A 26,797-nucleotide genomic window follows, 5' to 3' on the forward strand; every position below is an offset into this window, starting at 1 on the left:
ATTAGCAGAGGCTAACCTAGTTAGCAGAGATTAAACTAGTTAGCAGAGATTAAGCTAGTTAGTAGAGGCTAAGATAGTTAAAAGAGGCTAAGCTAGTTAGCAGATACAAAACTAGTTAGGAGAGGCTAAGCTATTTAGCAGAGACTACGCTAGTTAGCAGAGGCTAAACTATTTAGCAAAGACTAAGCTTGTTAGCAGAGGTTAAGCTAATTAGCAGAGACTAAGCTAGTTAGCAGAGGCTAAGCTAGTTCGCAGTGATTAAGCTAGTTAGCAGAGGCTAAGCTAGTAAGCAGACACTAAACTAGTTAGCAGAGGCTAACAATATCGATATTATTAAGATGAATAAATAAATGTGGTTATCACAGATTCATAGAACAATAAATTATCATTTTACTGACTTTATGGATGGACCCCAAAAATATCTCTCCTTTATTCCCCCTCATAGATGGTCCTGTCACCACATGACTGTTCTTCAATGTTCATGTCTGTGTTCAACCATAAAATTGTTCTTACATGCTCCATCATTCATCATTACATTATTATCACCAGCCGAGCATGTTTAGACAACATTAATAGTTGTTACAGCCAGCCACATTTATATGGAAAGAAACCATTCAGTTGCAGTGCAGTTCCATAACATTTGTCAGATAGTATTTCACTAGAACATAAGTTTGATTTCCATTGTTTAGAATGTAATAAGACATGTAATCCACCAACTTCTCCACCTCCACTACCTCAGTGTCCTGATCATTATGTGGCACTTCAACCTGATAACACATGTGCTGTCTGTCAAAGCACACAGTCTGACAAAACAAACACATGTAGAATTAACAACAAAGATGTTTTTGATCTTTCCAAACTGTGGGATAGTGCGGTTATGTACATTAGCTAGGACCAAAGACTTTTGTTTATATATTTGTTACCGTTAATGACAATCCATTTCACTGACACCTCATGCTGTACTTCACTGAGACCCAAGGATAGTCTCAACTTTTCAGTGAGAATTTGCATATCACGGTCATTTGAGAAAACAGGGTTCACAAAAAGATCAACATTTTGACAGCTTTCATATATTTGGTTTTGAGTGATCAAAGACTTGCAGATATTTGTTTTGTGGCCTTTTGCTTGAAGAAGACATGTTTTGACTCAAAACGCATGAACATGTGTCTAACCATTGGACCAAGTGAACGTATCTGTGATGGTAAATGAATCATGTAATGTTGCTTAGGTGTTACATTGTGGTCAGGAAAGAGCTCTTTCCAATGTTTCAAATGATTTTCAATCAGTGCTTTTAACTTTGAGATGGTCGCTATTGAAAGAACTGGGGCAAATGCAATCTGTACAATGTCTATCAGCTCCAGTATCAGTCAACCCTCTTCATTTACATTCAAGCTTGGCAAAATAAATGGCAGAATCCGTAACATCACAAGCATTTGACCTGATGACTGTTTCAGCTTGTTGTCGTTGGACATTAATGTGTTACCAGATATTGGTGTGGGTCGATCCCTTACATCCACCTGTCCTGATTGAACGAGATGATTCAAAACACATTTTACTTCAAGTGGGGCGATGCCCTCCAGGATCACATGCATAATGTCCTGTGGTGTTTGTTGGATGATATCAAAATTGGGAAATTCCACTAACTTACTCCTTCTGTTAATTCCATACGTTGTTTTAAGACTGTTGCAAAGCAAGTCTGTTTGTGCCTTTTCAATCTCATCACATTGTCTCACATGCCTCTCCAAAGTTCTTTTCATAAATGCATCCTCACTGAATTGGGACAGCATGTCCTGAAGGTAACACTCATAGTGTCTGCACTTACTGAAGGCAAAGCGTGTGAATTTCAACACCGTTGGCCAACTTGTCCAAGTCCTCCTTAATTCTGTTCAATATGGGGTCCACCCCAGGCTGTCAAAGATCTGCATATTTTGCCATGGCAAGTAGCCTGATGGCAGCCAGTTTTGATCTGTATTTTGGGTTTATATTTCCTAATGTGTAGTACACCATTAGTAGTTTGTTTTTTGAAGCACAGGACCAGTGGATTGCAAATCTCTATTTCATCAGTGTACAGAATTATCTGCAGTGCATCTGGTGTGGTAGAAAATATGGGGTGTGACTTGAAAAGTTCACCATCAACAATGTCATAAACAAATCCTTCATTGCACTTTTTAGGGCCCACCTCAACCATTGACCAAATCCTGGGATGTGAGAGAAACTGCTCCAGACTTTCAACTAACGGCACATAGTAAAACAGCTTGCTCTTGATAGAGTAGTCTGCACCTTTTTTTCTGCATAGGATTTGAGCAACAGGAATTCCCTCTGCTTCCAAAGAATCAAACTGTTTCTTCATGATACTGTCCTGTTCAAAGGTTGTTGCCACCTCAGCAAATGGATCAACAAACCGGTCAAATACATCCAGGCCAACCCTTTCCAGCTGACTTGAGGAGTCATTTCCAGAATGTTTCTTTCACGTCTTTCATCTGCTTCTTGAGGCGGTCCATTAGAGAAGACTGGTACTGTTGTTCTCCAGCAACAATGGTGTTCACAGATTTCTGAAACATGCAAAATAAAAAATATATATATTTATATATTTTTTTATCAGGTTGTGTCATGTTAAAAAATATAAGTGCAACAGAATGCAACTGACAGCAGTTACCTGTGATATGTTAGACTTGGCCCTGGTATTTATCACAAACATTGTAGCATGTCTTCTGAGATTATTGGGAAAAAAATAAGTCTAATTAGGTACATGCAGACAAATAACTACATAAAGTTGGTAAATTAGGCAGAATAATGTGTGCTCAAGTAAAATCAATCTTACTTTAAAGTGACAACAGTAAATATAAACACATTAGTGAATAAAATTGCAGTAGTTTATAGCATCAAATGAAATATTCTAAATTAAGATATGACATTTAGAAAAGTAGAATATTTTATTTTTAAAATAAAAGAAGGGGTGTACGGAAGAGGATTAGGGCCACTAAAAAACAAAAAACAAAACAGAGCCAGTAATTAAAGAAAGAAAAAAAACAGTAAAAAAAATTATTAAAAAAAAAAAAAAAAAACAGCGAGTGAGGTACGTAGTAATTTTTGTTTTACTTGATTTTTTTTTTTTCAGTCCCGTTTGTTTTTTTTTTTTTTTTTGGTTACATTTTTTTTTTGTCTTTTTTTAATTATTATTATTTTTATTTACTTTTACTTGATTTTTTTTTTTTCTTTTTTTTTCCGGGGAAGCCTGCAAACTCCTCCCACACAAAACACAGGTGGAGACAGGCATCGCGTTTCTGAGTGGCTGGAGAGAAAAAAAAGTGAAAATGACCGAATGTACATTCCTCTGGAAACCCTCGCTCACGCAGAAAATCTGAAAATTCGGTCATTTTCACTTTTTTTTCTCTCCAGCCACTCAGAAACACGATGCCTATCTCCACCTGTGTTTTGTGTGGGAAGAGCTTGCAGGCTTCCCCACAAAAAAATAAAAATAAAAAATCAAGACTAAAAAAAATAAAGTAAAATAAAATAATGATAATAAAAAATAAAATAAAAAATCAAGAAAAAAAAGGTTACACCCTACGTACCTCACTCGCTGTTTTTTTTTTTTTTTTTTTTTTTTTTACTGTTTTTTTAAAAAAAAAAAAAAAAAAAAAACATTTATTGGAACAATGTGTTTGGATTTTGAGAATTATTTTAAGTCAGGTTAAGGACAGACCACAAATTAGGTAGAGGAATGAAGAAAATGTGTGCCAAAGACACCACAGCTACAGCGGAATCACATTCGTAAACAAACTGTGCACCATGCCACTTTTCATTACAACAACCCCCCCCCTCAGCTCAGTGAATTGGTATCTTCCAATGCAACGCAGGACTGTCGACATTGGCCGCAAATTTAGCAGAGGTGAGCTGTATTTATTGTTTGTATAAGAGTTTTGCCCCAACTGTTAAGTGGAATTTTTACAGTGCAGACATGTGTATTGGTGTTATTGATCTCCATTCTGCTGATCAGTTCAGTCACTAACTGCTGTACAGTAGATGAACGCAGCCGTCCCACCTCCAGGACGCCTTCATGGTTCACACTCTGTGTCCTCGTAGCTTTCCCCCACCTGAAGGAAACCAATCAGTAGCTTCATTAGAATCTAATTCAACAATAGGTTCCATTAATCAATCAATCTGGAAACCAAACTAAACACCAAAAAGGATCAAACCGTTAACGTTTGTTAAATGTTTCCTAGGCTAAAGGAAGTTATAAAGGAAGCATTGAGCCTCTTTACCTTAGCTTAAAGAGAACTTGGACACTCTTTATCATGGCCACCACTTAAACACTTCAGAGGGTGAGGGAACAGTGGATAGGAAAGGAGATAGGAGGGAACATTAGGATACAACTAGAGAGAGTAGCAACAAATCCGTTCACTCTAATGGTTAATTTTATTTACAGCAATGGCGGCTCATGGAGTATACCATTGTAGCGCATTGAAGCTACAGTAGATTAGACAGTCTGTGATGAACTTTTGAACGGTAAGATGTTTAAATAATCATATTGGATATTATTATTATTATTATTATTATTATTATTATTATTATTATTATTATTATTATTAATATTATATTATTATTATTATTATTATTATTATTATTATTATTATTATTATTATTATTAACGTGTGCATCAAAGACTGTTGGTGGATTATCCTCTGCTAAACTAGATTGAGGCATCATTAGCAGATAATAGATGAGACTAAGATATGCTAATGTTACTGGATAAAGTTAGCATCACAGCCTTAACCATAAGGTTCAATTTTATTAATTTGATTTCATCCAAAGATGTGGAATAAAAGAAAATACAAAATAAAATAAATAAAAATCAATAAAACTTGATTTATTTTGTTGTAGTAAATTAAATTAATGAATGCACTATAACTTTAGGATATCTGATTGTACAGTGATGAGTATCAGCAGAAAAATGAGGAATGGATTCTGGAGTACGAGCTAGCATGATAAAGTTAACGTAACAAAAACAACAATGTAGAAAGCTAATTTTGTGATATTGTTATGAATTTAAAGTGGATACTAGAGATTTCTAAACAGCAATCTTAAACATAAAGGTAACTTATGGATTGAGTGTTTTAAGCTTTGTGTTACTCTGTAAATGGGAAAGGTAAGTTAAAAACCATCAGTGAGATTGAAAACACATAAGTTTAAAATAGACCAACAATGATGAAAATAAACTTTACTAGACTAAACGAGGAACTATACATAATACTATAAGTATTATAGGTTATTACTGTATTATACATGTTATTATACTAATCATGTAATTTGGTTGGAGAGTAAGTGACCTACTGTAGGAGCACAGGGAGCAGTGATGTCACAGGACTGGTTTCATATGATGGAGCATCAACAGACCATGATGAGTCATGAAAACATGACAAGGTGTGTTTCAAATGTGTATTATACTGTGATATTACATTAGATATCATACTGATCATTTTATATGAATTATATTAGTAATCACACCTATTCTATGTAATAATTTCACACTACTACTGTGATGCTGCATGGTGAGGACCAATGATGCTGCACGGTGAGGACCAATGCTGCTGCACGGTGAGGACCAATGATGCTGCACGGTAAGGACCAATGATGCTGCATGGTGAGGACCAATGATGCTGCACGGTGAGGACCAATGATGCTGCACGGTGAGGACCAATGCTGCTGCAAGGTGAGGACCAATGATGCTGCATGGTCAGGATGGCTGGATAAATGATGTTCTGTTAGGTTGCAGAGTAGTGATGCTGGCTGTGTGCATCAGTGCATGGTATTTATAAACATAATAAATATGTTTTCAATGTGTCCTGTCTGGATTTAATGTTTTTAATGACCTCTTTTTAAAGAAAATTAAAGAAAATTCAAAGAAATACATACTGTATACAATACATATTAACACATTTTTAAACAATGTTTTCATTAATACAAATTTACATTAGGGAAAAAACTATTTATGGAACTACATAAACATATATTGTATATACACATACATATGATGGTGTACTGTATAAATATTGCCAATTAATGCAGTTATTGACAACAAATTACCAAAAATCCCAGATATGTCAATGGATTCAAATTGCCCACCACTAACTTCTGGAACAAACTGAGTTTACATAAATCACGTGATGGTCAAGCATTTTGGACTTTGTCGTACCAAAGCAGTGACCCCCAACAGAATCTGTATCCCCTGTTGTGGGAGCGCGCATGAAGGGCGGAGCTACAATTCTGTGTTTAGATATCAGTTTAGCTTATTATTAAAACTAAATGTGGATTGTTACGATCATGCTTTGATTGTTAAAGATGGATAATTATTTATGGTTTCTTTTTTAACATACGATAATTTAATGTTATTTTTAGAACATCTAATTTCAATTTAATCTAAATCTAACAACAAAACCATGTATGTAAACAGGGACAAAACTGATATAATCCAGACAGTAGATTAACACTAAAAAGACAGTTTGAGCTAAATACACAAAATCTAAATTGTTAACAAATAAAAATAATTATATTTTAAATATTAAACCTAATACACATTAAATAACTCATATATACCTTGTAAATCAAATAAAGCAGACACAATAGAGCCCTAAATGATTAATAATAATAATAATAATATTAATAATAATAATATTCTGTACATACGTGTTGTTAAAGTTAATAGTGTTCATAGCTCTGCTTGACAATGTCATATATTCTCCTTTTTCTATGATAGTGTAATGTTGCTAGGCGACCAGCCTGCTAACTAAACGTTAGCTAAATACTCTCTGGGTTCTAGACTCAAACACGCTGTAATTCAGTCTTTAGATCAATGTATCCAACTTGTGATACAGTAAAATCAATACCACTGTGAACATTTGAACACACTGTCAGACTCAGATCCACCTTTTTCACTCAATGATGTTCTGATGAACTTACTGCAGCACTGCCAACAGTAGTTGTTGATGTAACTCACTTTCCTTTACACAGGAGATCTGATCTTTAGATAATGGTGTATTTTTTAATTCAGCCTCTGTTGATCATCATAACTTCATAGCATTTATTCAGACATTCTCAACACAGACACATGGTGATACAGGACTGTGGACCAGAACATGTTATCAGGAGATACAAATGATTTCAGCCTGTCTCACTGTGCCTGGTAGAAAATGTATCCCCTCTATAATCCTCAGGTGATGGACTAACATCATCTGCTTTATTCTGTACACATTAATCATCATTCATAATAAAACATGTGAATTAGGACTAGTTTCACTTTTGTGGAGAAGAAGAACATGAGACAGATGTGACCTCATGCTTTGCGTTCTCAGATGGCGCCACTTTTAGGTGTCCGGAAAGAAGATATGTCATGTTGACTTCAAAATAGTGTTGGATGAATCTTATAAGATGGGAACAGGTCCTGATAGAAAAAACAGGCTGTGATCAGTGGGAGGGGCCTATAATGTCACCGTAAAATCCTTCGCCGTCACATTCTAAATGCTGTATCTTTGCTATTTTTCAATGGATTCACATCAAATTTACATGTATTATTGACCCCAAGATGAGCAAAAAGATACATTATAACCCCGCCCAAAACCAAACAGGAAGTCAGTTATCTTGTCTGTCTGTCTCACAGAGGACTCAGAGACACTTCTGTCTATCTCTCTGTCTGTGTGGCTGTCTGTTTTGTGTCTGTCTGTCTGTCTGTCTGTCTGTTTTGTGTCTGTCTGTCTGTCTGTGTAGCTGTGTGTGTCTGTCTGTCTGTCTGTCTGTCTGTGTGTCTGTCTGTCTGTGTGTGTGTGTGTGTCTGTCTGTCTGTCTGTCTGTGTGTGTGTCTGTGTAGCTGTGTGTCTGTCTGTGTAGCTGTGTGTCTGTCTGTAAGTGTGTCTGTTTGTCTGTGTGTGTGTGTATCTGTCTGTTGGTGTGTCTGTCTGTCTGTGTAGCTGTGTGTGTCTGTCTGTCGGTGTGTCTGTCTGTTTGTCTGTGTGTTTGTCTGTCTGTGTGGCTGTGTCTGTCTGTCTGTGTGTGTCTGTCTGTCTGTGTAGCTGTGTGTGTCTGTCGGTGTGTCTGTCTGTGTAGCTGTGTCTGTCTGTCTGTTGGTGTGTCTGTCTAACTGTGTATGTGTGTGTGTCTTTCTGTGTATGTGTGTGTCTGCCTGTCTGTTTGTCTGTCTAATTGTCTGTGTCTGTCTGCCTGTCTGTCTGTTTGTCTGTCTATGTTTCTGCCTATGGCAAGCCATTTTAACATTTAATAAATCTGGCGGACATGTAGCAATTTAGTTTTCACTAGTGGAAATTACATTTGAACATGTTGAAATGTTAATTCAAGATATCTGTAAAGCCATTTTCACACGTAACAAATATATTTCAACATGTCAAAATGTCATTTCGACATGTAGAAACTGAATTACAGATATCTGCAATTACATTTTTACATGTAACAATTATATTACAGATATCTGCAATTGAATTACAACATGTGGAAATGCAGTTTCGGCTATGTGGGCGGGACAATGATGTCATTTCGGATATGTGCTCAAAATTACCATATTAATTTCGGATATGTGGGCGGGAATGGCCGTCATGTACCATTCCATTGGCCGACTGTGACGGTCGCAGATGACGGTGCCAGTGGCTCGCACCGTATGTGTTTTGAAGTGGAAGACGTAGAATATGGCGGAGCAAGTGATCCTTAAAATTCAAAGAAAATGTTTTGCAATCGAACGAGCTTATCAACAAGGTGTATGTAGTCAAAGGGAACTACGTGCAATAGACGACTGCATTGTTAATTTAGCGAGAATTGGAACAAGGATGTCACTGTTATTCTGCAACAGCTCCTGTCTGGCTCGATTCGCCACATTAAAAATTCGATCAAACGCAGAAACTGTGGTCTCAGTGTTTCCCTCTCGATCCATTTTCAAACATCTCTCAGCAGATTACGCGCGCTCTGTACGTGCGCGTCACGGTTGTGGAGTTGCCCAATGAGAAGTCCTGAGAAGTCAGAGGCTGCCAATTACCATATTAATTTCGGATATGTGGGCGGGATAATGACGTCATTTCGGATATGTGCTTCAAATTACCATATTAATTTCGGATATGTAGTCCGAATTACCATATTAATTTCGGATATGTGGGCGGGACAATGACGTCATTTCGGATATGTAGTCCGAATTACCATATTAATTGTAGATATCTACAATGTTATTTGAACATGTTGTAATTCAATTGCAGATATCTGTAATACAATTGTTACATGTAACAATTGAATTGTAGATATCATGAATTAGAATTGCCACATGTCAAAATTCAATTGCAGATATCTGCAATTACATTTTTACATGTAACAATTGAATTTCAGATATCTTATTAAATGTTAAAAGGGCTTGCCATATTCTGCCTGCCTGTCTCTGTGTGTGTCTGTGTGTCTGTGTCTGTCTTTCTGTGGGTGTGTCTGTCTGTGTTGCCTTCTGTCTGTCTGTCTGTCTGTGTGTGTGTCTGTCTGTCTGTCTGTCTGTCTGTCTGTTTGTCTAAGAGTCTGTCTGTCTGTGTGTGTGTCTGTCTGTCTGTCTGTCTGTCTGTCTGCCTGCCTGCCTGTGTGTCTGTCTGTCTGTGTGTTTGACTGTCTGTAGGTGTGTGTGTGTTTGTCTGCGTGTCTGTCTGTCTGTTTGTGTAGCTGTGTGTGTCTGTCTGTCTGTGTGTCTGTCTAAGTGTCTGTCTGTCTGTGTAGCTGTGTGTCTGTCTGTCTGTCTGTAGGTATGTCTGTCTGTCTGTTTGTAAGTGTGTGTGTGTGTGCGTCTGTCTGTCTGTCTGTCTGTGTAGCTGTGTTTGTCTGTCTGTCCGTCTTTTTGCCTGCCTGTGTGTATGTCTGTCTGTCTGTGTGTCTGAATGTCTGTAGGTGTGTGTGTACGTGTGTGTGTGTGTGTGTGTGTGTGTGTGTGTGTGTGTGTGTGTGTGTGTGTGTCTGTCTGTCTGTGTGTCTGTTTGTCTAAGAGTCTGTCTGTCTGTTTGTCTGACTGTCTGTAGGTGTGTGTGTGTGCTTGTCTGCGTGTCTGTCTGTGTAGCTGTGTCTGTCTGTCTGTCAGTGTGTCTGTGTAGCTGTGTGTGTCTGTCTGTCTGTCTGTCTGTCTGTCTGTCTGTCTGTCTGTCTGTCTGTCTGTCTGTCTGTCTGTTTGTGTCTGTCTGTCTGTCTATGTGTGTGTTTGTCTGTCTGTCTGTCTGTCTGTCAGTCTATGTGTCTGTCTGTCTATGTTTCTGCCTGCCTGCCTGTGCGTGTGTGTCTGTGTAGCTGTGTCTGTGTCTGTCATTCTGTGTTGCTGTTGGTCTGTCTGCCTGTCTGCGTGTCTGTTTGTCTGTCGGTGTGTCTGTCTGTCTGTGTAGCTGTGTCTGTCTGTCTGTCTGTCTGTCTATGTGTGTGTGTGTGTTTGTCTGCCTATCTGTCTGTCAGTCTGTGTCTGTCTCTCTGTGTGTCTGTCTAAGTGTCTGTCTGTCTGTGTGTCTGTCTGTTTGTCTGTCAGTGTGTCTGTGTGTCTGTCTGTCTGTGTAGCTGTGTGTCTGTCTGTCTGTCTGTCTGTGTGTGTTTGTCTGTCTCACAGAGGACTCAGAGACACAGAGGAACAATAGGACCAAATCCCAAACCCAGGATACAGAGTGTCAGTGAAGGAGGTACAGACGGTGTAGATGAGTGTCAGAGAGTCAGAGGAGACTTCATAAAAGGACAGACGTCCATCAGGACAGTCCACATACACTCCTACTCTACCAGAGGAACCACAGGGACAGGAGGTACGTGTTTCTATGTTATTGTGTCTGAAGATGTAAAAATCACTGTAACAGCCCAGACTCCAGGACTGATTATTAAATCCAAACCAACATTCATAACTGTTTCCTTTTCTTCTGATTCCTCTGTAACTCACTGCTATATTAACAAATCCATTCCACTCCACCTCCCAGTAACAGCGACCAGTCAGACCAGTACTACACAGAACCTGACAGTGATCAAATCTGTCCTGATGATCAGGATAAAGCTCCTCCTCCTCCACACATGTCACCATCCTGTTGTTGTCAGACAGTCTGAGGTTTCTGTTGATGGAGTTTGTGTCGAGGTGAATGTGACAGAAATCTGATGAGACACAAAGAAACAACAGTTGATCATGTGATGCTTCATTGTCTCTGTATCACTGACATGTTCATTCACTCAGAGCTTCATGAGGACACTTTGAATGAACACACACACACACTTACACTTCCTCACACCAGCTTTGATCCTCTGCTCTCCTCCATGGTCCGCCCTGCAGGAGCAAACACAGGCAGTGATTTACACACCTAAAGAGTCCAAAGTGCTGCTCAGAAACCTGATTCCATCTCCATCAAGCTCTCCATGTTTCTACTGGTTTGTCTTCAACAGCTTCACCTTCTTCATCTCCTTCAAAGTGTTCCTCTCTTCATCCTCACTGATTGGTTCCACCTCCTCTGATCTTAACTATACACTATTATATATATGTATATTTACACTATTTGGTCCTTTGCAGTTTAAATAAGTTTGGTAGTCGTACATATTTTTATTCTTTTTAGTTTTTGAATGTGGATAATATCACACACTAAATCATAATTCTCCCTTTAGAAATACATTTGTCTTATGAATTCTAATACATTTCAATGATAAATAAATGAATAAACAAACCTATTGATTGACTGTATATAGTGATTATTTCAAAAACATATCAAAAAGGAAAATTAAACATAAGACATCAATACATATTCACAGGAGTATAATTTACTAACCTCTCAACACTTCTCTTTAATAAATAATAACAATAATCTTGATAAAATATATTTATGACTTTGTATCTAAAACTTCAACATTCACAACATTCACATAAATGTACATATATATACACTAACACATATAATTACACACCCATATATAACTGATAAATAAAGATTGATAAAATACATATACACCCATACATATATATCTACACATAAACACACACATGAAAAAAAATAAAATAAACATAGATTTGAACATTAGCTGAACAACTTTACACAAATAATTAACACTAGAAATAATAATTATAAAATACTTTAGTTTAAATATATTTTACTACTTTAACTTTTACAACTAGAATAGGCTAAAAATGAATTAAATGAATAAATGAAGACTGAGACACAAAAGAATATAAAAAAGAATAAATTAAATAAAGAAATAAGTAAACAAATATTTAAATAAGTCAATAAATAAATAAATAAGTTGATCTCCAAAGGCACCAAATATGACAACACAAAATACTTTTGTTATAATGATAATTTACCAAAAACCTCTTGGGTAATAATGAAACACATCAGTTTAAAAATCATTAAATCAAAACTATATGTTAAATTCCATAAGGTTTTATAGATAACTCTAATAATTCTGTAATTTGTCTCATGTTTAATTAAAAAACGAAAACATTAATGAAATAAGATAAAATACTAATTATTGAACAAACTAAAATAATATAATATTGTAATATCAAATTAGGAAAACAAACTAAAATACATTTTGGTTGAGAAACTTTTTAATAAAAGTTCAGCCTTTGTTTCAAAGTTAGATTTGAAACGTTTCACACAAAAATATCTCCTCCATAGACCAGTAATTATTTTATTTTTAAACCTAAAATATATAAAGACTAAGAAAAAAATAGGAACCACAACAAAATTTATGTTTTAGTTTGATTTTGAATATTTCATTTAAAATCACTAATGTCCTAAAAAGTCACAACTTTCACATTATTACATTATTTAATAATAATAAACATAGAAACAAAACACACATCAAACAAATGTTTTTCTGATCTTAAATCAGAAATGTCCAAATCAACATATATTAAATTAAAACAGCTTTAATAGATAAACCAGAAATGAATTTCTCCTCTTTTTGACATGAATGAAATGAATGATTATGAAACTATATCTTGTGTGAACTGCAGTGAACTGGTAGAAAGAACATTAGATAACACACAACACAACTTGTTCACAACTGATACAGAAAGAATATAAAAATAACATTGTTTGACCTAGAAAATAAACACTTACAAAACAGAATAATTACAACACATAAACATTGATTAAATAAGATATTATGGAAACAACACACACACACACACACACACACACACACACACACACGCACACACACACACACACACACACACACACACAGTATGTATCGGAGAAACGTGTTGTGAGTGTGAGTGTGCTAGTGGGCGTGTCATAGAGTGATTGATTGATGGATGATGACACTTTATGTATAACTGAGAGAAACGTGTTGTGAGTGAAAAATGTACCAGGGCGTGTCTTTGAGTGAGTGATCATGTGATAGAAGGATAGCTGTTTGCACACATATATACATACACACATACAGTACATACACAATGTAACACTCCCCAACACTTTACAGTTGTAGCTTGAATAAAAGTCATATTTTTAGTTAAAAGGTAAATGAACAAATGATCTTAATAACAGACATGGATAACATTATTTCATATATTGAGGAATCATATATACTGTATAGACCCTGGCCCAGAATGCAGAACAGTGGCTGATCACCTGAGGTTATAAAAACAACCTCACCACCTAAAACGTCTAATCAAAGGTGGGGGGGCTGAACTGTACATGGTACGTGGTCTATAGATTTAACTAGGACTCTTTAGAGAGATAATAAAGATATGAATACAATCACAAATCTGTTTACTTGTAATCTATATAAATATTAGTAGAGGCATAAATTAACATAACACCTGGTTACATTTCTGTTTTGTTCTAATTACTGTTTTATTCTAATGATTTGATTTACATTTCAGTTCTTTGGGTTATTTTCTTACTTTTTTATTCACTTCTTTAATAATCTCTGTTAGTTTGAATATTATGTTACAACTGTGTAAAATATTGTCATTTACCTCTATTTATGTTCTAAAAATCTCACAACTAAAACCCTTATGTGTATTTATATCCTCAGATAGATCAATACATATTTAGACATGGATAAAATTAGATAGAAATTATAACTTGAAATATTAAAAAAATCATTATCAACCTTTGAAATGTATATAACTGTAGTTTTTTGTTCACAGGATACAGACATCACCAGCTGAGAACAGAAACCATTGGATAAGTATTTGATTTAGTCTATGTTTCACTTTAATTATGATTTATTTATTTTTAATAAATATAATATGTTACAAGAGAGGGCAATGATAAATTACTTTAAATATAAATTAAAATATTCTGAAACAAACCACCTGCTCAGTTAGGAAATAGAACAGCTGATAGAATAACACTAATTAACTAATATGAATTCATATAATTGTAATTTAAATGAGTAAGCGATATCACTGTGCTTTAATTGATTTTTATTCAACAAAAGTTTCTATATTATATTGATAGATTATTTCTGCACAGTTTATATTAGAGGGTGATCACGTGTTTTTGTCGTTTGTGCTTCAAAAGCTTCCATATAAATTTGATAAAGATTGATATTATTTTCTGAAAGTCATTTCCTGACTGGTCGCTGTGGGCAGGCAGGACCGTGAATGTATTTTTCCTCACTAAGAAATAAGAATCAATCAATCAATCAGTTAAGGTTCCTGCTGTGGGTTTTCACATTCACATGGAAAGAGAAGTGATATAAAAATAAAATACACACACACTACATAGCAATCATAGACTCACCTCACTATGTGGTTGTATGTAATAAAGAAATTGTAAAATATGTATTGAATAAATCTTACAACACCTTTTGTAATCATGTGATGTTTTATAAGATTGATTTTGATGAGCATGTATTCAGTTATTGTTTGTACAGATAAATATAAGTGGCTAATTTCAAGTTTACTATGTATATTTAATTTAAACACAAAGCATGTTTGTATTCTGTTCTGTTCTACTTATAACTTTTTTCTTATATTAAAACATAGTCTAACAGTAAATCCAAATAAATGTAATAAAGTTAAATAAAAGTTTTTGTCCCACTCTAACAATGGTAAACAAAATAGGAATATAACTTGAAATAAAATAATGTTTAAATAAATTAACGAGCTTACATTAAGTAACCTGATATTATAAGTTCTAAAAAAAAACGTTAATATAACATATTAAACATAGTCTGAATTAAATATTTTGTCGTATTCATAATTTTATATAGTCACACTGTTAAACAGTGTGAAGAGAGGAAATGTTAGAATGGATTATTATTCATGTTCTTTTTATGTGTAATACTATAATTATATATATTTATACTCAATAAATCTATTCATAAAATATATTCAGATCAACTTGTTAGCTGTCATTTTCAGAACAAGGACAAACAGTTTCAGAACATCTGATTTCAACTTAATCTAAATCTAAAAACATCACAACCATGTATGTAAACGAATAGACAAATCAGATATAAACAAGACAATCAGATTAACACTAAAATGTTAGTTTGACCCAAAATACACAAAGTATAAATCATTAACAAATATGAATAATTGTATTTTAAAATTAAACTTAATACATGTTAAACAGCTCATGTTCTATATACCTAAATAAATCACATAAACAGACAACATATATGGTCAATAAAAATGAATAAATAAATAAATCTTAAACATAATTTGAATTGCTTTAAATCACCAGTAAATGACAGGGAGTGAGCAGACCCTGAGGACCACAGCTGTGTTTTAGATAAGTGTCTGTTCTTCTATTGACTTGTTATGACTTGTTGATTCATTTTCTGTTCATCTCTAATAAATTGATTGATTGATTCAGCAAAACCTCTGACTATGTCTCTCTGTATGAAATCTCAGGTACTGAACACCAGAGTTAGCGCGAAAACTCTAACAATTATTATTTGTAACATAACTACATTTTGAAATAGATTTAAAATGTTTTAAAAACATACATATTTCTGTTTTAATAATTGTATGAGTGGGTCAAGTTAACTATTTTATTATTTCCATCCATCCATTTTCTTACCCGCTTATTCCCATTTAACAGGGTCGCGGGGGTCTGCCGGTGCCAATCTCCGGCTCTCATAGGGCGCTTGGCGGGGGTACACCCTGGATATTTTATTATTTTATTTTATATTATGCATTGTTGGAATGTCAGTGCTAAATAAATATTTTCATATTTTAAAGGCAGGGTAGATGTTTTTTTTAAAGCTAGCATGATTTTGAATGTAGCTTACCCCCCTCCCCTCTGTGCTCTGTCTCACTCACGTGCATTAGCACTGCTGCTGCAGAAGTGGATCTAAGCTCATCACTTTTATTGTGTAGAAACTATGTCGTCTCATTCAGCAGTAAGTAAACACTAAACTTTATCATTATATACTGTATGTTAAAAAACGTGACTAAAAACTCTTAAGTCTGTCACCTATGACACGTTTTGGTTAATAAAAAAACGAACCGTCTTTTTTCATTGGTCAACGTTTTTACAGGTTTACAGCTGCTACACATAATGATTTTTCTTTGTTCCTTTTTCAGAGCTCATAAGATCTTCATTTCTGTCAGAACATTAAGAAAATTTCAACCAAAAACTTAAAAAGTGTATCTGGAAAAAATCCCCTACCTTTTATTGATTGATTATTTGAAGCATTAGTTTTGATTTATACAATTGCATAGTTTTAATTTTAGTGGTTAGTAACATTCAGAGCTGGAAATTTATTTTAGTTTTCAGTCAATAATTCACATTTTGGTTCATCCCTAATTTTTTGACTTGATAACTTGTGTCAGAGAAAAGATTAAAATGTAATTTCATAAGATATATTTATATTTCTGTATGAACACAATCATCACTGATTGGTTCCACCTCCTCTGATCTTCTCTCTCATTCCTTCATCAGCTCCTCATAGTTCTCCATCAGCCTCTTCTCACTCCTCACTACCTTCTTATCTCTGTCCTTCATCCCTCTAACGTGTCCCAGTCCTCCTCCTTTAGTGTCCCACCTCTCACACCTTCATCACATTCCTCTGATACAGCTCTCTGTCACACATGTGATGGGGATTGATGTGAACATGTGATGAGCTGCTGTGATGTGTCTCACCTCAGAGTGTTCAGTCTCTGAGAGAGCAGCTTCACTGCTGAGTCTCCTGGATGGTTGTAGCTCAGGTCCAGCTCTCTCACACTGGAGGAGTTGGAGCTCAAAGCTGCTGCCAGAGAAGCCCCGCCCACCTCTGTGATGACACAACCTGACAGACTGGATTCAGAAAAACATCCACAACTCAGGAAACAAGTGAGGAGACGAGGAACAGGACAATGTTGATGGAACATGTGATCTCACTGACCTGAGGTAGTCCAGTTTACAGTGAGGACTCTTCAGTCCTTCACACAGCAGCTTCACTCCTGAATCCTGCAGATCATTGTTACTCAGGTCCAGATGTTTCACACTGGAGGACTGAGAGCTGAGGACGGAGGACAGAGCTGCACAGCTTCTCTCTGAGAGACCACAGAAACTCAAACTTATGAAGAATCAGAGAAACCTTACAGATGTTTGTCTGTGACAGAATTAAAGACATGTTTTAAAGTCACATACTCAACATTCTTGGAGGCTTTGATCACTGGGAGCAGCTTCAGAAAAGCTTCCTCTGAAGGAGAGAATCTTTTCAGGTCAAAGACATCCAGATGTTCTTGTGATGACAGTAAGATGAAGACCAGAGCTGACCACTGAGCAGGAGACAGTTCCTCTGTGGAGAGACTTCCTGATCTCATGGACTGTTGGATCTGCTCCAGCAGAGAGTGATCATTCACTTCATTCAGACAGTGGAACAGGTTGATGCTTCTCTCTGTGGACAACCTCTTACTCAGCTTCTTCTTGATGTATTTAACTGTTCTCTGATTGGTCTGTAAGTCACTTCCTGTCTGTGTCAGCAGGCCTTGTAGGAGCCTCTGATTGGTCGGCAGTGAAAGACCCAGCAGGAAGCGGAGGAACAAATCCAAGTGTCCGTTTGGACTCCGTAAGGCCTCGTCCACAGCACTCTGATGGAAAAGGTTAAAGTCAGGCTGACCTCCACTATGGGGAAGGTTCAGTGGTTTATGTTCCAGCAGGTTGACTTTAGAGCTGATGAAGGTCTGATGGACATGAAGAGCAGCCAGAAACTCCTGAAGGCTCAGGTGGATGAAGGTGAACACCTTGTCCTGGTACAGGCTGCTCTCCTCTATGAAGACCTGTGTGAAGACTCCTGAGCACACTGAGGCTGCTCTGAGGTCCATGCCACACTCTGTCAGGTCACTTTTCATAGAAGATCAGCTTTCCTTTCTGCAGCTGCTCAAAAGCCAGTTTTCCCAGAGACTCCATCATCTCCCTGCTCTGTGGACTCCAGTGTTGATCTGTGGCAGCTCCTCCATCAAACTTCACCATCTTGACTTTGTTCTGAAGGACCACATAGTGGCTGTACATCTGAGTCAGAGTCCTGGGCAGCTCTCCCTTCTCTCTGCTCTTCAACATGTCCTCCAGAACTGTAGCAGTGATCCAGCAGAATAGCGGGATGTGGCACATGATGTGGAGGCTGCGACACGTCCTGATGTGGGACATGATCCTGCTGACCTGCTCCTCATCTGTGGACCTCTTCCTGAAGTACTCCTCCTTCTGAGGGTCAGTGAACCCTCTGACCTCTGTCACCATGTCCACACACTCAGGAGGGATCTGATTGGCTGCTGCAGGCCGTGTGGTTATCCAGAGGCGAGCTGATGGAAGCAGTTCTCCTCTGATGAGGTTTATCAGCAGAACCTCCACTGAGGTGGACTCTGAGACATCAGTCAGGGTCTGAGTGCTGAGGAAGTCCAGAGGGAGCCGACACTCATCCAGACCATCAAAGATGAACAAAACCAGGAAGTCCTGGAAGCTGCAGATTCCTGCTTCTTTGCTTCCAGAGAAGAAGTGATCAACAAGTCCCACCAAGCTGAAGCTCCTCCCCCTCAGCACGTTCAGCTCTCTGAAGGTCAGTGGGAATGTGAAGTGGACCTCCTGCTGGGCTTTGTCTTCAGCCCAGTCTACAGTGAACTTGTGTGTTAAGAGTGTTTTCCCAATGCCAGCCACGCCCTTTGTCATCACTGTCCTGATTGGTCGAGGTCTTCCAGGAGGAGCTTTAAAGAGCTCTTCTAGTGTGATGGCTCTTTCTGCTGTGTCTGATCTCCTGGATGCTGTTTCTATCTGCATGACCTCATGTTCCTGGTTGACTTCTCCACCCCCTCCCTCTGTGATGTAGAGCTCTGTGTAGATCTCCTTCAGGAGGGTTGGACTTCCTGCTTTAGCCACGCCCTCAGACACACACTGGAACTTCTTCTTCAGCTTGGACTTCAGCTCACGTTGGTATCGATGAGCCTTTGTTCCTGAATGAAGACAAACTTAATGTTAGAATGGAGAAGTCAGAGCAGGTTTGAACATTGGAGATCAAAGTGTGTGATGTTCTCAGTCTGGATGGTTCCTCAGATTATTTATTTATTTATTTATTGGAGGATATGCCCCTTGAGATGGAACATCTCGTTTTCGAGGGAGTCCTCAACTTACATAAAATGACAGATACAGCAGAGTAGACAATACAAAAATTCAATATTTCAAAAATAATAAATACAACAAAATATAGATAGACACACACACATACACACCCACACACACACAGTATACATTTAACCGTTGCTCAAAACAGTAAATATTTTATACAAAAATAAATAAGTAATAATAGTGATATCATTAATAGTAGCTATCTAATGATAGTAAAAACTTTCATTAGATTAAATGAATAAAAAAGGTTTCGGTTACATAGCCTATAATCAAAAACACTGACATATATTCTGGAGATGGAGGATAAGAGCATTTTTAAACAGAGACAGAGAGGTTAGAGAGTGGATCAATAATGGGAGAATGTGCTAGTCAAATGGAGCTTTATATTTGAATGAAAATTTACCGACTACTTTTTTGACTCTAGGGACTACAAGATATTGTTGATCAGCATGACGCAAACTGTATGACAATCTGAAAGGAATTATATATTGTTTTAAATAATCAGGAAAACTTAAATTAATACATTTAAATATAAATAATAGCCAGTGAAGCTGTCGTCTAGATGCCAGAGAGAATCATGACATATGTTCATACATTTGGCAGTGGTGAGTTCTAAAGGGACAGCAGAGGATAAATTTACACAGACTATTGTAAGTGACATTAAGTGGTTGGAGAATCGTGGCAGTGGTGTTTTGATAAATAATATCACTGTAATCAATAATGGGAAGAATCAATTGTAAAATTGTCTTTTTTCTAACTGAGTAACTAAAACAATTAACTGATTGATAAAGCAATTTTAAGCGAGAATAAATTTTGTTTGTAATAGTTTGTATATGAGTTTTAAATGACAGTGAGGAGTCTAGCCATAGACCAAGATATTTAAAATGATCAACAACTGGGACTGGTGACAAATCAGAAAAAGTAAGTTTAATCTCATTGGCTGTGACTGGGCGAACCCGCTTCTGGAACAACATAAAATTTGATTTCGAGTTATTGAGTAAGAGTTTACTAGATTGTAGCCAGGATTGAACTGCATTGAAGTCATGCTGAATAGAGTGATTAATATCTGAGATATTAGATTTTGCAGAATAAATCACGGTGTCATCAGCATAAAGTTGGATGTTACAGTCATTGCATGCAAGAGGGAGATCATTAACAAATATTGAAAATAAAAGTGGGCCAAGAGAAGAACCCTGCGGAACACCTTAAATGTGACTGATTAAATTGTGTTTTCAAAAAGAAAAGCCAGCTTTGTGTCCTTCATGTGATGTTCCTCACAGTGAAGATGTTCACATGCTCTTACTGCTCTGCAGACGCTCAGCCAGCTCCTCCTGCTTCATCCTCTTCAGGAAATACAGTGTGATGTTCAGAAAGGCCTCCCTGCTCCTCCTCTGCTCCTCATCTTCACCCTCCATTTGACTCTCTGAGCACTCTGGATCATCTCCATCTACAATCTTCTGCATGTGTTTGAGTTCAGCCTTGACAAAGTTGATGATGTTGTCCTCCAGCAGCTGGAACACAAACACATTAAAGGTGGTGAGTGAAGGCCTGCTCCAATCATCTGTGTGTGTGTGTGTGTGTGTGTGTGTGTGTGTGTGTGTGTGTGTGTGTGTGTGTACAGTGGTTTGATCACAGTCTGACACAGGTTTAGTGTCTTTGTAGACGTACACACCGTAAAGATGGAGTCAGGCTCAGCTCCAGAGGAACCATTCACACCCTCCAAGCTGCTGTGGAGAAGACACAGACACTCAGACATGCTGAGGAGCAGCTGGAGGAAAGCACAGGAAGCTCTGCTAACATCATGTGAACATCAGTAACAGTGGGTGATGTCCTGCAGAGCCACAATGCAGTGAGTGTGGAGCAGCCTTTGGAGCTCAGCTCACGTGTGGAACATCTCAGCATGTTTCCACTGAACAGGAGAACAAGTCTGTTGGACTGAGGCTTTATTTGTCTTCAATCCTTCATAATTCTGAAGATCACACACTGTCTAAGACTCACCTACACACTGGAGACCATTCCTACAAAGCCTTTTCTCTTTCACCTTCCACTGTTTGCTGAGAGCTACATCAACATCACTTCAAATAACAAACATAGTCCATCAAAATTGATGAGTCATGTTTACTGATGCTTTATCAGTGTGGAGTGTGAAGAACCTGGACCATCAGGAAGAAAACAAACAACCTTATTTATGTTCACTTACTGTGGGTCAGTAGATTGTCGTCCTTTGAAGTCAATGAGTCTGTCCATGGACTCGTTACTTCTAAAGGACACACAACTGGGTTCAGGTCCAGGTCCACTTAGTCTGGGCTCAGTTCTGGTTCAAACACATACAGAGTTGTGAGTGTGAAGAACCTGAAGCCTCATTTATTACATGTTGATAAGCACAGATCACTCAAATCAAAATATGTTATTGATAAAGTTGTGTGTGAACGTAGAAACAGGTGTAAATCTAAATATAATATAAACACCTCATGGTAAAACAGTGAATTGGGGCTAATTTTGCAACAAACCTATTTATGTGTGTTTTATTCAATCTGTGTGTCTGTATTTTGATCTCTGTGTCTGTATTTCAATCCGAGTGTAGAATAAGTATTTGTAAACATAGTTGTCTGTATGTAATCTATTCTGTGTCTGTATTAACATCCGTATGTGTGTGTCATCAAACCAGGACATTCTATTGGCTGTCTCTGTGCATGTGACTTTTGGAACACATTTGGAGAACGCAATCTGTAATATTTAAACTTGTAACTTGTGCAATACCGTTAAAATCCAGCAGTTGTTGCTGGTACCAAGTGACCCTCAAATTGGAAACAAATTTCATAATACTTAAAAAAAAAAAAAAAAAATTGAAACTAAATAACCAAAGAACAATCAGTACATGGATTGGTGTCATATGTGTTTGCCTGTTTCGTCTTTGATGTAATCAGAATCAGAATCAGAATCAGAAATGTTTTATTTGCCATGTACAGTTTTGAGGACAGTACAAGGAATTTGACTTGGTGGTTGGTGCACAAAACAAGCAACAAAAAGAAATAAAAGAAATAAAAACAACACAACAAAGAACAACCCAGCAACAATAATAATAATAATAATGATAAATATAAAGGATGAGGGATAAATAAAGGATAGATAGAGAATAAAGGATAAATAGGATAAATATAAATATATATATATACAGTGCAGCAGGTATCAAGCTGGTGGAGGTGGTGATCGGGTGGGGGGGGGGGGTGGGGGGGTGGGGGGGTTCAGTGGGTGACTTGGGGTGTGTTCATGTGGATGGTGGCAGAGGGAAAGAAGCTGTTTTTGTGTCTGGAGGTTCTGGTCCTGATGGACCGAAACCTCCTACCAGAAGGGAGAGATTGAAACAGTTTATGACCGGGGTGGGAGGGGTCGGCCACAATCTTTCCTGCACGCCTCAAAATCCTGGAGGCGTACAGGTCCTGGAGGGAGGGCAGATTGCAGCCGATGACCTTCTCTGCAGAGTGGATGATACGCTGCAGTCTGGCCTTGTCCTTGGCCGTAGCTGCAGCGTACCAGATGGTGATGGAGGAGCAGAGGATGGACTGGATGATGGAGCTGTAGAAGTTCACCATCATCTTTGTTGGCAGACTGAACTTCTTCAGCTGCCGCAGAAAGTACATCCTCTGCTGAGCTTTTTTGATAAGGGAGCTGATGTTCAGCTCCCACTTGAGGTCCTGAGTGATGATGGTCCCCAGGAAGCAGAAGTACTCTACAGAGCTCACTGTAGAGTCTCCCAGGGTGAGGGGGGTGAGGGGGGCTGGGTCCTTCCTGAAGTCTGCTATCATCTCCACTGTCTTTAAAGCATTGAGCTCCAGGTTGTTCTGGCTGCACCAGGACACCAGCCGGTCTGTCTCCCACCTGTAGTCGGACTCGTCTCCATCAGCGATGAGACCGATGATGGTCGTGTCGTCTGCAAACTTCAGGAGTTTGACCGACTGGTGAGAGGAGGTGCAGCTGTTGGTGTACAGGGAGAAGAGCAGAGGAGAAAGAACACAGCCCTGAGGAGATCCAGTGCTGATGGTCCGGGGAGCAGAGATGGTTTTTCCCAGCTTCACGTGCTGCTTCCTGTCAGACAGGAAGTCTGTGATCCACCTGCAGGTGGAGTCTGGCACGTTCAGCTGGGAAAGCTTGTCCTGAAGCTGGGATTATTGTATTAAAAGCAGAGCTGAAGTCCACAAACAGGATCCTGGCGTAGGAGCCTGGGGAGTCCAGGTGCTGGAGGATGAAGTGGAGAGCCAGGTTTACAGCATCGTCTACTGACCTGTTGGATCTATAGGCAAACTGCAGGGGGTCCAGGTGGGGGTCGGTGATGTCCTTGATGTGGGAGAGCATGAGGCGTTCAAAGGACTTCATGACCACAGATGTCAGAGCGATGGGTCTGTAGTCATTAAGTCCTGTGATCCTCAGCTTTTTAGGGACAGGAACGATGGTGGAGGCCTTAAAACAGGCTGGTACGGTGCATGTCTCCAGTGAGGTGTTAAAAATGTCTGTGAACACTGGAGACAGCTGATCAGCACAGTGCTTTAAGGTGGAAGGAGAGACATAGTCCGGTCCACAAGCCTTACGGGGGTTTTGTCTCCTGAAAAGTCTATTCACATCTCTCTCTTTGATGGAGAAAGGTGTCTCTGTAGGAGGGGGGGGAGGAGGGGGGGAAGATAGGGGAGAGAGCCTCTGTAGGCAGCTGGGGTGAGACTGTAGCTTTGATGTGGGGGGTGAAGGTGTTGGAGTGAGGCTGGTCAGAGGTGTGAGGGGGGTTGGAGTCAGGTCTGTCCCATTGTCTGTCAAATCTACAATAGAACTCATTCAGACTGTTGGCCAGGCAGAGGTCATTAGCAGCAGCAGGGGCTCTGGGCTTGTAGTTTGTAATTTGCCTGAGCCCTCTCCAGACAGAAGCCGAGTCATTTGCAGAGAACTGATATTGTAGCTTCTCTGAGTACAAACGTTTGGCTTTTCTCACCTCCTTTTCAAACGTGTACTTCGACTCTCTGTACCTGGCTCTGTCTCCACTCCTGAAAGCGACCTCTTTGTCTGCCCTCAGCCCTCTGAGCTTAGCTGTGAACCAGGGTTTGTCATTGTTATAACTCACCCTGGTCTTTGATGGAATGCAGCTGTCCTCACAGAAGCTGATGTAGGACGTCACAGCGTCTGTAAACTCATCCAGAGAACTGTTCGCAGACCTGAAAACATCCCAGTCAGTACAGTCCAAACACTCCTGGAGTTTCTCCACTGCTTCACTGGTCCATTGTTTAGATTCCTTCACCACAGGTTTACAGAGCTTCAGCCTCTGTCTGTATGAAGGAATCAGATGGACCATCAAATGGTCCGATTGGCCCAGTGCAGCACGGGAAACGGCGTGATAAGCACTGCTTAGTGTGGTGTAACAGTGATCCAGTGTCTTCTCCTCTCTGGTCGGACATTTAATTAATTGTCTATATTTGGGGAGCTGGTGTGAGAGGTCCCCTTTATTAAAGTCACCAAGCACAATGATAAAAGAGTCCGGGTAGGTCCGCTCCATGCACAATATATTATTATTATTATTATTATTATTATTATTATTATTATTATTATTATTATTATTATTATTATATGTCTCACTGTCACAAGGAGCCGAGGCAACACTTTATCAATTTATCATATTTATAATTAGATTTGATGGTTTTGTAAAAAAAAAAAAAAAAAAAAAAAAAAGAATTATTAACATATAGGTAGTTTGGTTTCAGGAATAATTGATCAACAGCACAAGCACTAACAGATTTAATTAAAAAAATAACCTGGTATTGAGTGTTCTCAGATCTAAAGAAGGCATTTGATACAGTTTACTACAATATACTTATAGGAAAAAAGGAAAAGGGGTAATGTAATGTAATGTTTTGGACTGGATAAAAAGTTATTTTTGCAACAGAAAACAGTTTGTACAGATATAACAGAACAAATCATGTTGTTTAAATATTAAATGTGGGGTACCACAGGGGTCAGTTTTGGGGCGAAAAATTTTCATAATGTATATGAATGTAATTTGTAAAGTAAGTTTAAAACTAAAATATATGTTATTTGCAGATGAAACCAATATGCTTTGTACTGATGTGGACTGATGGCAGCTCTTGAGGATGGTCACTATGGAGATGTGTAAACTAAAAAAATAATAATTACCATTAAACCTAAAAAACGAATTTTATGTTATTTGGAAATCAGAAAAAAATATATAGATGTAAAAGTAAATATTAACAATATTAACATAGAAAGAGTGAACAAAGTCACATTTTTTGGTGTGATCTTGGACCACGGGATCTACTGGAAGTCACACATTGAATGCATTAAAGGGAAGATGGTGAGGAGTATTTCTATTGCTGTTCTGGGCAAAACAAGGCTAATTCTTAATAAAAAAAAAAACCATTGCACACTCTATTATACACTTGTTTTACCATATTTAATTTACTATCTTGAAGTTTGAGGAACTACATACATGACGAAGATCCAACCGTTATTCACAATGTAAAAAAGATCCATCAAACTGATACATAACGCAGGATACAGAGAACACACACATGGATTATTGTTAAAAACACCAGATTTAAAACTCCAGATCTCATCAAACTCTAAACTGTCCAAATGATTTATAAAACAAGTAAAGGTTCACTTCCAAAAGGGTTGAGAAAAGATTTTTAGAGAGAGAAGGGGAAAATAATTTAAGAGGAAAACTACATTTAAACATACAATATGCAAGAACAACATTGAAAAAGATGAGTATAACAATATCAGGGGTTAAATTATGGAACTGTCTAAAGGATGAAATAAAACAAAGCACCAACATAAACCAGTTTAAAAAGCTTTTTAAATCATATATCGTTAGTAAGTATAAAGAAAGAAGAACAATTATTTTACCTAGGACAGCATTAATATATAATATGTACATCCATCCATCCATTTTCATCCAATTTAGAGACTCCAATCAACCTTACAGTCATGTTTTTGGATTGTGGGAGGAAGCCGGAGTACCTGGAGGAAACCCACGCAGCACAGGGAGAACATGCAAACTCTACACAGAAAGTTCCCAGGTGTCCACCCCAGGGCTTGAACCCAGAACCTTCTTGCTGTGAGGAGGATGTGCTAACCACTATATGTTGCCACTCTAAATGTAATTGATTACATTTGTGTCATAAATATGAAATAGTTTCATATTAATATAATATACATGTCACATACATCCATGTGTATGTATGTACAGTATATATGTTTGATGT

General features: G+C 37.8%; 1 protein-coding gene across 1 annotated transcript in view; it reads right to left on the reverse strand.

The window, feature by feature from the left end:
- Nucleotides 1-10,506: 10,506 nt before the first annotated feature.
- LOC114458654 (NACHT, LRR and PYD domains-containing protein 4-like) overlaps nt 10,507-26,797 on the reverse strand; it is a 33,892-nt gene continuing 17,601 nt past the window's right edge. The window contains 9 exon segments of the mRNA XM_028441067.1: nt 10,507-11,136; nt 11,259-11,305; nt 17,079-17,231; nt 17,320-17,493; nt 17,568-18,265; nt 18,267-19,363; nt 20,839-21,064; nt 21,211-21,262; nt 21,736-21,849. Of these exon segments, the coding sequence (XP_028296868.1) occupies nt 10,607-11,136; nt 11,259-11,305; nt 17,079-17,231; nt 17,320-17,493; nt 17,568-18,265; nt 18,267-19,363; nt 20,839-21,064; nt 21,211-21,262; nt 21,736-21,849 (3,091 nt within the window). The 3' untranslated portion in view covers nt 10,507-10,606.

The sequence above is a fragment of the Gouania willdenowi genome, unplaced genomic scaffold, assembly GCF_900634775.1.
Source record: "Gouania willdenowi unplaced genomic scaffold, fGouWil2.1 scaffold_156_arrow_ctg1, whole genome shotgun sequence".
NCBI classification, from domain to species: Eukaryota; Metazoa; Chordata; class Actinopteri; order Blenniiformes; family Gobiesocidae; genus Gouania; species Gouania willdenowi.